This window comes from Macrotis lagotis, chromosome 1 (genome assembly GCF_037893015.1).
Source record: "Macrotis lagotis isolate mMagLag1 chromosome 1, bilby.v1.9.chrom.fasta, whole genome shotgun sequence".
Classification (NCBI taxonomy): domain Eukaryota; kingdom Metazoa; phylum Chordata; class Mammalia; order Peramelemorphia; family Peramelidae; genus Macrotis; species Macrotis lagotis.
Window position 1 is genome coordinate 227,850,556 of NC_133658.1, and position 14,353 is coordinate 227,864,908.

At 32.1% G+C, this 14,353-nt stretch overlaps 1 protein-coding gene across 4 annotated transcripts in view; it reads right to left on the reverse strand.

Moving 5' to 3' along the window:
* HEATR5B (HEAT repeat containing 5B) overlaps nucleotides 1-14,353 on the reverse strand; it is a 136,307-nt gene that overhangs the window by 79,738 nt on the left and 42,216 nt on the right. For all 4 annotated transcript variants that reach the window (XM_074209704.1, XM_074209702.1, XM_074209701.1 and 1 more), the window contains 3 exons: nucleotides 13,713-13,818; nucleotides 11,301-11,491; nucleotides 6,834-6,993 (listed from right to left, as the gene is read on the reverse strand). In XM_074209704.1, coding sequence (XP_074065805.1) covers nucleotides 6,834-6,993; nucleotides 11,301-11,491; nucleotides 13,713-13,818 — 457 coding nt within the window. The remainder of the gene's footprint in view (nucleotides 1-6,833; nucleotides 6,994-11,300; nucleotides 11,492-13,712; nucleotides 13,819-14,353) is intronic.

The window sequence follows — 14,353 nt, forward strand, 5'->3', positions numbered from 1 at the left end:
TGATCCAAGATAATTCCTAAGGACTCATGATGTAACTATGCACATTCAGAGAAAGAACTGATGGAGTGTGAATGCAGATAGTATTAAAAGTATTACATTTAGGATTCATTTTTTTTGTTCTGGTTCTTTTCTTTGGGTCTGTTTCTTTTTTTCACAACATGCCAAATATGGAAATATGTTTTGCTTGGTTATACATGTGTAACCTATATCAAAATGCTTACTGTCTTACAAAGCAGGAGCTGAGGGAGGAAAGGAAAAAATTTGGAACTTAAATTTTTTTAAAAAATGAATGTTAAAAATTTGTTTACTTGTAATTGGAAAAAATTAAATGCTATTAAAAAAGAATGCTAGTCTTAAGTCTGCCATTTTTCAGGAAAAAAAATAAGAAAAATTTTCATATGGGGTGATATCCTGACTTGCATATGACCTGTATTATGTGAGAAACAGTTGCACAAAGCCAGCCTCATTCTCTTTCAGAATAATCTATTTCCGGTGGCAGTATAAAAGTCAGAATGATAGCAGATGACCTTGGTATCTCTGATGTCTAGTCAAGCTCCAGGCCCTCAAAACAGTGCCTGCTTCAAGTCACCTTCATTGGAACAAGTCTTCTCATCCACCCTATCTGCCAGAGGAAGTCTTCACAAGCTCCAGGTAGACACCCTCTTAGCTAGCTGATAAATTTGAGGCTTCCTGGTGACCCTCATCCTGGTTGAGCTCCTCTGCTAAGGCGGTTCTACTAGGGTGTGGTCACTGTTCATACTTCTTGGAGCCACAGGTATGAGTTACATACCAGATAGACAACAAAGGTAGATGAGCCACCCTGAAAGGACTTGGTAAGCCCTCCTATCAGAAGTGCTAGTCTCCCTGAATACTTCCTACACCCCAAAGTTTACATCCAGTTCTCAGCTAGACAAGGCATTTGCATTACATTTCTGAGTTATATGGGTGCTCCTTCCACCACAGATAAGTGCAAAGCCTGGCCTTAGCCATTTGCTGGTTGTGTAGCCTTGAGCAAGTCATTTGACCCTATTTGCTTCAGTTTCTTCAAATGTAGAATGAGCTAGGGAAGGAAATGACAATCCACTTCAATGTCTTTGCTAGAAAGCTCTATATGAGAACTAGAAGAGACACCAATGGAATGAGTTACCAACAACAATGATCTGAGCAAAAGAGTGTTTCTGAAAATCAACTGTTACCCTTAGGGAGAAAAAAAAATCAGTACAATTTTTCACTTTGCTAAATTCACAATACTCATAACATATCATTATACAGGTCTAATACCTTCTAGTGAGGATTTAAGTTTTCAGTTGCAAAACTTATTAGGTTGAAAAATCTGTATCCAGTCAACATGGAAAAAATCCTTGAAATAATAGGTTTAGAAGTAGATATGTATTTAAAACTTAGAGAAGTTAATAGCCTTATCTAACCCTTAATTCCTATATACTTTTCTTGTACAAAATTGAAAAATCACCTTCTGAAAGAAATTCCAGAATGAAAATTCCCAGGAATATTATAACCAAAATCCAGAATTTCCAGGTCAGGAAAAAAATTCTGCAAACTAACAGAAAGAATTAAAGTAAGGAGTTACAGTTAGGTTATCCAAGACTTAACAGTCATCATTTTAAAGAAGCAGAGAGGTTAGAATAATATTCCTGAGGACAAAAAATTCTAGCCTTAGAATCAATAATAATTTATGCAGCAAAACTGAATATTCCCACAGGAAAAAAAAAGAATTTTAAATATGAAGAATTTCAAGCTGATGAAAAGACCAGTAGAAAATTCAACATACAAACAAAAGAATTTAGAGAAGCATAAAATGGTAAACATGAGTTGAGCAACCATAAGGAACTTATTAAAAGCAAAGTTAATTGAATTATATACATATATATAGAGAGAGAGACAAATACAGTCCTTCAGAACTTTATCATCATCATCAAGGGAGTCATAGATAGATAAAATTAGACAAAAGTTCTGAGAGTGACTGATATATTTTGAAAATCACCAAAGAACTTAAAGAGTGAGGAAGAAAAAGAGAAGGGAGAAAGAAAAGGAGGAATGAAAGAAATTATCTCACATAAATGGGATACACAATGAGTTTATACAAAGAGGTAACTATATTGAGGAGTGAGCAATGTTGTAATCTTACACCTAAATTGGTTAAAGGAAGGAAGATACACAAGCATATAGAAAAATATTTTATCCAACAGGAAAATGGGTAGAAAAAGTATTATGGGATAGGGAAGACATAAGAGACAGCATATATTAAGGGAGGCAGTAGTCAGAAGCAAGACAGAACAAGGAAAAACAGAAGAAACAGTATAGTAGAATGTAATGGAAGGAAAAAACTGAATGTGAATGAAACTCACTTATAAAATGAAGAAATAAAATTGATTAGAAATCAGAATCCAACAATATGTTGTACCACAAGAAACACATCTAAATGGAAAGGTCAGAGAGAATTAAAATAAGAAACGGTTAAAATTTAATGTTTTAGCTGAAAGCAAAAATAGACCAAAATAAAAGAGAAAAACAAGGAACCTAAATTTTTCTGAAAGGAAGATCAAAACTAAATATGTGTGTGTACATGCAAACAGTGACATAGAATTTAAATTCTTTTTTTTTTTTAGTTTTTTGCAAGGCAAATGGGGTTAAGTGGCTTGCCCAAGGCCACACAGCTAGTTAACTATTAAGTGTCTGAAGCCAGATTTGAACTCGGGTACTCCTGACTCCAGGGCCTGTGCTCTATCCACTGCCACCTAGCCGCCCAAATAGAAATTAAATTCTTAAAGAAAAATGTAAAGAAGCTACAAGGGAGAATATACAGTAAATTTAAAATAGTTGGATACCTCCATTTACTCTTCTTATATCAAGGTAAATCTAGCCAAAAATAAATAAATAAATAAGCTAAAGACCCAAATGATATTTTTGAAAAGTTACATATGACAAGTCTGTCCAAAATGTGACCCACTGCCCACATGCAGCCCACAATGTGATTTTATGCAGCCCCCTATGGGTTTACTAAATGCTTTAGTAAACAATGCAGAGCTACTGCAGAGCTCTCACTAAAATGACCAATCAAAATATACTGCCTATTTCTTCAATAAAAACTTTTCAAAATAAGGTTGGACAGCCCTGGTCTAGAGAATAATGAATGGAAATAGAAAGGAATAAGTTTATCTTCAGTGTGTGGCACCTCCAAAAAATTAACAAGTTTTAAGGAATTAAAACCCCACAATAAGATAGAAAAGGAAGAACATTAAAGGTAATGACCATAATGTAATAAAAATTATATTCAGTATAGGACCTTTGAAGCAAAGGAAAAAATTAATTGAAAACTAAATAACTTAATTCTAAAGAATGAGTGGGTCAAAGGACAAATTTTAGAAACAATCAATTATTTCATTAAAGATAATGACAATGAAACAAGATAGCAAAAGAAAAGACTCAGAAGCAGAAGGATTTACATGTAAATGCTACCAAAAGTTTAAACACTAATTGTTCTTTGACAATATAAATTCTTTTTAAAAATAAAAGGGATCCTACAAAATTCCTTCTAGAATATAAATATGGTCTTGATGCTTAAACCAGGAAGAGTTAAAACAGAAAAAAATTATGGATCAATTTCTCTAATGAATGCACAAATTTAAAAAAACGAGGTGACTACAGCAATAAATCACAAAGATCATACATTATAATGAGTGGGATTTATACCAGAAATGCAAAGCTAGTTCAACATTGGGAAAACTATGAGCATTATTGACCACATTAATAAGAAAAACAACTGCTATAAATCATATAATTGTTTAAACAAATACAGAAAAAGCTTTTGAAAAAATAGAATACCAATACCTATTAAAAACACTAGAAAGCTAGGAGCAGAAAGGTGGCAGATGGATAGAATACTGGACCTGGATTCAGGAGGAAATGAATTCAAATCCAGCCTCAGACAACTTGACATTTACTAGCTATGTGACTCAGGGCAAGTCACTTAACCCCAATTGCCTTGCAAAAAAAAAAGTCAAACACTAGAAAATACAGAAATGGAGTTTTCCTTAAAATGATAAGCATTATCTATTTAAAACCAAGAAAAAAGGATTATCTATAATGGGGATAAACTAAAAGTCTTTCCATGATCAATGTCAATTATTACCATCATTTCACAAAATTAGAAATATTAGCTATAATAAGAAAAAGAAATTAAAATAACAAAGACAAATAGGAAGTAAAACTATCACTTTTTACATGTGATGTAATGTTAGAGAACTTTTGAAAATCAACTAAAAACTTATCAAAACAATTAACAACTTCAACAGTTGTAATGTATAAAATAAACTCATACAAATCATCAGTAATTCTATATATTACCAACAAAATCCACAAATAAAAGATAAAAAAGGAAATTACATTTAAAATAAATATAGAAAGTATAAAGTACTTAAGAGTCTACCAGTCAAGAAACTCAAACTATATAAACTCAATTACAAAATACTCTTTAAAAAAAAAAAAAAAGGAGGGGGCGGCTAGGTGGTGTAGTGGATAAAGCACCAGACCTGGAGTCAGGAGTACCTGAGCTTAAATCCAGTCTCAGACACTTAATAATTACCTAGCTGTGTGGCCTTGGGCAAGCCACTTAACCCTGTTTGCCTTGCAAAAACCTAAAAAAAAAAAAAAAAAAATTAAGAAAAAAAGACCTAAATAAACGGAGACATAGTCATTGCTCATGAACAGGCCAAGTCAATATAGTAAAAATAATAAGGCAATCTAAATTAATTACCTATACAGTGCCACACCAATTCAACTACCAAAGGATTAAGTTAAAAAAATTCAAATGAAGAAATAGAAGGTAAAGAATATCAAGGGAATATATTTTTAAAAAAAGGAAAGAAAGGAGTCTAGCAGTACCAGATCTAAAACTATATCACAAAGCTCAAATTATCAAATACAATTACATGCTGTATAGTAAAGAGAAATTTATCTACAGAATAGATTAGATTAGACAATATATGGAAGGAAAGGAGTAACCTAGTATTTGATAAACCTACAGATTCTAGTTAAGTGGACAAGAAATCTTTATTCAACAAAAATTGATGGGAAGTTTGGAAAGTAATCCAAGAGAAACTAGGTATAAATTTACACTATATAAGATAGGGCACACAATTTAGACATAATGGGTGACATAAAGCAAATCAGTGGACCATAGAAGAAATTACCTGTTAAATTTATGAATAAGGGAGGAATTCACAAATCATAGGATGTAAATAATTTTGTTTAAAAATTATTGAAAACTTTTTGTACAAACAAAACCAATGCAGCTAAATTTAGAAGAAAAGCAGGAAAATGCTAAAAAAAAATATTTTACAGCAAGCTTTTTGACAAAGCAGCCATATCTAAAATATGAAGGGTATTGAGTCAAATTTATAAAAATAAAACCATTTTCCAAACAATAAATGGTCAATAGATATAAATTAGCATTTTCAGAAAGAAATTCAGACTATCAATAATCACATGCAAAAAATGCTCTAAATCACAACTAATTGGAGAAATGGAAACTAAAACAAGGCTGGGGTAAGCATAACACATCCAGCATATTCACAAAGTTGAAAAAAAAAAAAAAAAAGGAAAATGACAAATGCTGGAAGGTCTATGAGAAAACAAATACTTTAATGTGTAGTTAGCAGAGATGGGAACTGGTCCAGACATACTGGAAAGCATATTTGTATCTAATTTCAAAAAGAGAAAAAGGACCAATATGTAGAAAATATCTCTTTTATTTGGCTCTTTTATTCATTCATTCATTCATTCACTCATTCATTCATTCATTCATTCATTCATTTATTTATTTATTGTTCTCTTGTGGGAGTAAATAACTAGAAACTGAAGGAATACCATTAATTAGGGAAGAGCTGAACAATTTATAATATACAAATGTGATGAAATACTTTTATGCTGTAAAAATGATGAGAGATGGTTTTTAGAATAGACCTTAGAAGAATTGAAATGAAATGAACGTATTGATGGCATGCACTATCCATCTCCAGATAAAGCTGATGCACTCAGACTGCAGAATGAAACATATTTTCTTTTTTTAATTTTTTTTTGACAGAGCCAAAGAAGAAATTTTTGTAAGAGTATAATAGATTTGTAGGAGCACTTAGGTGGCACAGTGGATACAGCACCCGCCCTGGAGTCAGGAGGACCTGAGTTCAAATTCAGTGTGAGACACTTAATAATTGCCTAACTGTGTGACTGTGGACAAATCACTTAACTCCATTGCCTTAAATAAATGAAAAAAAAGAGTATATAGACTTGTAAGGAAGGGGTTGGTTTTTCTTCTTTTATCAATGAGTGGCAAAGCAGAGAGAATTTAGAATTGAAAATAAATTGAATTTTTAATTAGCAAGATTTTATTAGCACTAAACTGTTCTTTGAAATTTTAATAATAGCAAGAACACAGGCTTATGAATCAAAGCCAAAAGTGAAGTCACATAATTTCAAAGTAATAAAGGACTTCAGAGATTGACTAATCAAAATATTACTTTACAGATGAAGGAATTAGGCCAAAGTAAATAACGTAACTTATCAAGGTCACACTGCTGGTTAGTGGCAGAGAAGGGAGAAACAAAAGACAAAAGGAATCCCAATATTCATTTAACAAATTTTTTAAGTCTTCCAAATTTGGGGTATTCTTATCTTATTCTCCTTTTTTTATTTCTGGAATCAAGATAGGTATAATGAGGGAGGAAATCTGCATTTTTGTTGCAATATATTGAAGAGGTTCTAATTTGGCAATAAGAAGTATCTTTTTTAAAAACAGTTTTAAAATTATACAATACCTGGACTTCAGAAGAAGTTCCATCTTGTGCCAGTGCTAATAGAATACTAACACTGGTCTTGAGGTGTTGTCCTGATCCAATCCCCCCAACATATCGATGCAGACAGCCAAGAGCCAATGAATGACCAGTTCGGGAAACAACATCGCGAGCAGATTTTAATCTGAAAAAATATCATATTTAAGATGATTACTTATATAGTTAAAATCTATAAAAAATTTTAGAGCAGTCATGCAAAGTTTATCAAAAAAAAAAAATGACCAAATAAGGAAATGATGCAATATCAGTCAGTAGAACTCAAAAGAGAATCCATGTGCTCCATCGGTTTCCACAAAATGTCTTTTTATATTTATTTGCATTAGATCTTTGTCCTAATATAAGGTCAATTTTTGGAAAAGTTCTACATTGTACTGACAAGTAGACATAAATAGTAACACAATAATAATAGGAGTCATAACAAAAATATAAGCAAAAAAATGTAGAATTGAAAATTTTTTTGACTAAAATAGAACTAAAGACTTTAGACATCTTTTGAATGAGACTATTAAAAAACATGCATATCGGGCAGCTAGGTGGCGTAATGGATAGAGCACTGGCCCTGGAGTAAGGAGGACCTGAATTCAAATCCAGCTTCAGACACTTAATAATTCCCTAGCTGTGTGACTTTAGGCAAGTCACGTAACCTCATTGCCTAGTAAAAACAAACAAAAAAATGCATATCTTCCAGCATAATTATACATAAAGCCTACATTCTATATAGTAGATGTTAAAGTTGAAATGAAATACTCAATATTCCATCTCCTACCTCTGTGCATTTGTATGTGCTATTTATGTTTAGAATATACTTCCTCCTCATTTCTGCTTCTTGGAATCCTTATTTTTTTTAAAAATTTCTTAATTTTTTTTCCAATTACATGAAAATAGTTTTCAACATTCATTTTTTGTAAGATTTTGAGTTCTTTCTGTTTCCCTTCCTTCCCAGCCCCACCCCTGCCATGATAGCAAGTAAGCTGATATAGGCTATACATGATGTTATTTAACATATTTCCTTATTGGCCACATTGTGAAACATGAATCAGAACAAAATGGAAAAAACCATGAGAAAGAAAAAAATAAAACACATTTTAAAAAGTGAAAATAGTATACTGTATTATGGATTCAGCCTCCAAAGATTTTTCTTTGAATGCAACTGGCATTTTCCATCACATCTTTTAGATTGTCTTTGCTCATTGAACTGCTGAGAGGAACTAAGTTCAGCATAGTTGCTCATCATACAATGCTGCTGTTAACGTGTTCTCCAGATCTGGCTCACTTCATTCAGCATCAGTTCATGAAATTTACCTGCTTGTCATTTCTTACAGAATTATATTCTATCACATTCATATCCTACAATTTGCTCAGCCATTCACCAATTGATGGGCATCCCTTCAATTTCCAATTCTTTACCACTACAAAAAGTTATTATATTTTTGTACATGTGGGTTCTTTTCCTATTTTTATAAGCTCTCTGGAATACAGACCTAGTAGTGGTACTACCAATTCAAAGAATAGGCAGTTATAGCTCCTTGGGCATAGTTTACTTTAGTTTACTTTAAGAGTGGTTTTAAGGGGAGGGGGCTAGGTGGCGCAGTGAATAGAGCACTGGCCCTGGAGTCAGAAGTATCTGAGTTCAAATCCAGCCTCAGACACTTAATAATTACCTAGCTGTGTGGCCTTGGGCAAGTCACTTAACCCCATTGCCTTGCAAACTTTAAAAAAAAAAGAGAGTGGTTTTAAGGAACAAACAAATTAAACTTTACTGGGTACTCAATACATTATGATTGTTAGTATGAGTACTAATTATTCCTTTTTTTACTATACTTATTTGTAGATATAATATAGCCTTTCCTTTACCAATCTAATAGATTATAAAATCTGTGAAGGTAAGGATTATTTTTTTTCTTTGTGTAACAGCAGCCCCTGACGCAAAGTCTCAAATATAGTATTTGTTGTTAATTTAGTTGTTTCAGTTGCGTCCAACTCTTCATGAGCCTATTTGGGATTCTCTTGGCAAAGATATGGAGTGGTTTGCTATTCCCTTCTCCAGCTCATTTTACAGCTGAGGAACTAGGTCAAGCAAGGCTAAATGTCTTGCCCAGGTCCCCACAAGCTAGATGGTGACTGAGGCAGTGCTCTATCACTGTGCCACTTAACTGCCCCAAAGAATTGTACATCACTCTCATCTTTATGGGAAATGATGAACAAGTAAACTGACAACAGTCATGTATATGCAGCAAAAAATAGATCAAAGTAGTGATTAAGTATACTTTCAGCACTATATCCCACACTTAAAAGAGTTGATGTTCATAATGGTATCAATGAGTCACAAAGAAAACATTAAATTAATTCCACATATTATAAGCATGGAAATGTAAGGTATAAAAGATTTCAAAAGATGTAGAATATTAAAAAGATTTCCATTTTTATTAAGCTAAATGAAAGTACCAGATATCTAGAAAATATGTTTAACCAGATCAACTCATAAAACCAAATAACTGAATAGTTACTCTATTTTTGTTTCTGAGTTAATTATATTCTGGTCATTGGTAAAAATGATACTGTATTTTACTATTGTCCTGTTATACTCCTAAAAATAAAGGATAACAGAAAATTACCAGAAGTTCTCACCACAACTAATCTTATTTGCTTCCTAATAACAACACATATATAGTGCTAAAATGTTTACAAAGACTTTGTTTCACAACCACCCTGGGAAATAGGCAGTGCAATTACTATTAATGACATTTTGTGTTCAGGTCTAGATCTAGGATCACACAGATATTTAGTGTTAAAGTCAGAATTGGAAAGGGATCTCAACTCCTCCTGAGTCCAATGCCCTCTTCAATATGCAACATGACTTTTAAGGACATTCTGCTGTATCCAACAATAGCTGGGTTGTTTTTGGTTTTTGGTTTTTGGTTTTTGCAGTACTTAAAAGTTTGCAAAGTATTTTACATAATATATCACTTTGTCCACACAATAATTCTGTGAAACCTTTATTTACAGCTATGATTCCCATTTTAAAAAGGGGAAAACTGAGGCTTCCAAGTATGATGTTCTTTTCACTCTAACACATTCTCTCCTTCCTCTTCTCTAAAATATTAAAGTTGTACAACTATGCAACTAATAATCCTAATTCAAATAATTCAACTTGTGCTTATCCTTATGTATTCTTATTAAACCTTCTACATAAGTACTTGCTTGGTTGGTATCTGAGAAATCCTGTCTGACAACAATTAATACACTTACTTATCCTTGTTTAACTACTTGCTGGATATGCTCCTCAGATGAGTAAACCAGACAGTTTCCTATTTCCTTGTAAATAAGGTTTTCACATTGTGTTTTATCATTTTTAAGTTAATTCCCAGATTATCTATTCCCTGCAATGATTGCAAATATTTAAATGTAACTAATTTCACCTTACAGACAAACTCCTTTACTTTCTCCTAACCAGCATATGCTATTTTTTACAAAAATTATATAAAAATTTTATCTGTTTTTCTAACTACACAAATAATAGTTTTTATCAATCATTTTTGCAAAGTTTTGTGTTTTACAATCTGAAATAGGTTCTACATTTGTCACCATGATAACCACAGATCGAAATTGAACATGATTTGAAAGAAGAATCAGATCCAAAGGAAGAAAGAATATATTAGCAATAACAAAATTATATAATCCATAAATCAACTTTTAAAAATTGAAGATATAAAACTTTGGTCTTCATTTAAACTCTACAATTCCTCCTCTGGATACAGGTATTTTCCATTACAAGTCCCTTAAAATTGTCTTTGATTATTGGATTGCTGAAATGAACAAGTCCATCATGGCTGATAATCACCCCATGTTGTGGTTAACACATATAATGTTATTCTGGTTCTGTTCACTTCACTCAGCATCAGTTCATGCAAGTGTTCCCTTACTTCTCTAAAGTATATCCACTTATTATCTCTTATAGAATAATAGTGTTCCATCACATTCATATACCACAATTTGTTCAGTCATTCCCCAATTGATGGGCATTCCCTCAATTTCGAATTCTTTTCCCCTACAAAAAGAACTGCTATAAAAAACATGTGAAATGTTTACCCTTTTCCATAATCTCTTCAGAATACAAACCCAGTAGTGGTTTTGCTGGATCAAAGGGTATATACCCTTTGAGCATAATTCCAAAATGCTCTCCAGAAAGGTTGGATCAACTCTACAAACAATTCAGCAAGTACTATTAAACTGGATCAGGGAATTTTCCTGTCTACCCAAGGTATAGTAGCTCTCTATCTCTGAAGCTTAATCATTTAATTGTGGAAAGACAAAAATATTAAGATTTATCTTCAGATTATAGAGAAACTATGGCCAATTTCTTAAATTTTGATTCTTTGGATTAATTTTTGCCTATGTGAGAAACATACTTCTTGGTTAAAAAAAACTTACTTGTCAAAGCTATATTGAGCCATTCTAGCAATGAAAGTTGCTTCTCCAACCACTTGAGCCATTCTTCCAAGGGCTTCTCCAGCTGCACATCTTAAAATGGGATTTGGATTATCAAGAGCACCCATAACCAATGTCAGAGCAGATTTACGAACTTCCTCAGGTCCTAAAGTGCTTTTGTTTTCAGCTAAACCCTATGTGAATTTTTAAAAAATCCAAAATATAATTTTAAAAATAACATAGCAATATCCACATGTATACAGATTACTTCATTAAATGGATTTTCTTCAACCACATTATTTCAAAACAAATTTCTAAGTATCAACTTGAAATTATATATATATATATTCAAGTAATACCCTATGTGAATTCTCAAGGAAGCAAACCTGAATGAACCAGAAATTTAGGGTTACTGCACAGAAAATCCCAATTTCTCTGAATTCCAGAGCCCTTCCCTTTATTGATTATTTTCTATTGATCCTGTATTGAGCTTGTTTATATACGGCTGTTTGCTTACTGTCTTCCCTTAGATTGTGATCTCCTCAAGGGCAGGAACTGTCTTTTACCTTTCTTTGCATTTCTAGCCCTGATCCTAAATCAAGTAACTTATCTATTGCTTATTCTAGTGTATCCTTATTAAATCCTCTTATAAGTACTTGCTTGGCACACAGGAAGTGCTTAATAAATGCTTGACTAACTTGTATATAAAACAACTCTGGCAAACAAAATATACTGGATAACTAAATGATTCTATTGTCCTATTAATTAACAAAGAAAATAACCTAAACAAGAAAATTTCCATTAAAATATGGGAAAATTACCAAAAACAAAGGATAATAATGTCACTTAAGTGTAGAAAATTTTTAAGTAAAGAACAGGAGATAAATATCATTTTAGTGGAAAATTGTTGTAAAAATTTTTTTTTAACTTTCTTGCAATTAGTTATCTGTTCCTCAGGAACTCTGACTCTGGCTTCTCCTTATGTAAAATATAAATTCAGTGTCTATGTAACAACACTATCTAGAGCACAGATACTAACAATCACAAAAAATAAGAATCACTACAGGTTACAATTAATTATATATTATATATTAGTATATATTATTATATCAGTATTATAATTAATTTATCTTCTAAAATTTTTTACTATTAGCTGAACCCTCTAACAAGTGTTTAGATTTGAATCATGACATATCTAGCTATCTATATCTATATATAATTCTGTAAACTATAGAACTTGCTCATTCTTTAACAGCTATTAATGTATTTTTTTTGATTGATGTCAATTAAGATCTAGCTGGACAATTATATGTCTGAGGTCGTATTTGATCTCAGGTCCTTCTGACTCTACTACACCACCTAGCTGCCCCCAACAGGTGTGTTTCAATACATAAATCAGTTTCCATTTTGTTTAAAGATGGCAAATGAAACCATGAATTAAATTTAAGATGTTACCATTTCTAGTACTACATCAAACCTCATCAAAACTAAGTAGTCTCCTTTAAAAGTAACAAATAAAAAATATAAACTTACCATGCTAAAACAAAAGCAAATATAAAATCATAAATTAGGGATACCAAGAATAATTTGTTTTAAGTGTTCAAGTTTCATAGTAAGAAAAATGGACAAAATAATTATTTACACCCCCCCCCAAAATGGGACATAATAAAAATTCAGCAGTAGTAGTAGCTGAGAGGCAGAGTGACAAAGTGGATAAAGCACTGGACTTGTAGAAAGATCAGGGTTAAAAATATGCCTTAAACACCTATCAGTATGTGACCCTCTGTTTAGTCATTTTTTCAGTTCTATCTGGCTCTCTATGATCCCATTTCAGGTATTCTTGGCAAAGATACTGGAGTGGTTTGCTCTTTTTTTGCGGATGAGGAAACTGAGGCAAACAGGGTTAAGTGATTTGCCCAGGGTCACACACCTAGTAAGTGTCTGAGGCTATATATGAACTCAGGAAGAAGAGTTTTCCTGACACTGGGCCTGGTATTCTATTCACCACACCACCTAACTGTTGGTATGACCCTAGTCAAATCAAGTCTCTCTGAGTCTCACTTTCCTTTTCTGTAAAATAAAAGTGTTGAATTCAATGGTATCTAAGGTCACTTGAAACTTACAATTTATGATCCTATAAGCCTAATAAAGGCAAATTATATCTAGTTTCTTTTTTGTTTGCTTACTCAGCAGCAGAAATTGTTCTTTGTTATTCCATTTTCTTAGAATTAAAAGTAAATTATAATATATCATCCAATATAAAATATTCAAGTGCTTTTAATCTGCTTTAATGTAGTTTGTTAATTACATGATTAGTTTGTTAAAGATCATGACTGAATTATTCAAAAGTATCATCTTATCATTCAGATTAATAATTATAAATTAGTACTTAAAACTTTTGGTGGGGAAAAATACCTTTAATGCACTGAGAACAGCTGTGAAAATATTAAGTTGTACAGCCTGCTGACGAACACCTTTAGCCTGTTTAACACACTCAGCAAAATGATCCAGCATTTGTAATCTGTAATATCAGAATGAAAATCTTAAAAAATTCATTTTATATAAAACAATGCTAATATAATAAAGTATGAACTAATTTTAAGCAAATCATATCCTAGAGTGCCTTTTTTCTTCCTTTCAAATTGTTATCAGATCTGACTTAGCTTTATCTAATATCCTTATTCCTAATAATTTAAGCAATACAGCAGTCAAAATACAAACCTCAACTGCTACTGTTATAAAAGAACAATAACTTTAAAAAATATCTACAATATGTTTTGAAGATGTTTCACTTCAGAAAAAAAATACTTTGCTCCTATATAGTGTCTCTTCATTTCCTTTCCTCGGAGTTCAATTTACTTTTGGCTCAGGCCAAGAAGCACAATTTTGGTTGCTGAATGAACTCTGGGGAAGGAAGATGAGGATATCCGGAAAGAGAGAGAAGGCTTATGTTTCTTTCAAGGTGAAGAAATAAAGATAACAGCTTAAGAACAAGGAAAATTCTTTTACATTGTTTCCTTTAAAAGAGCAATGAGACAGTTTCAAGTTTGACTAAA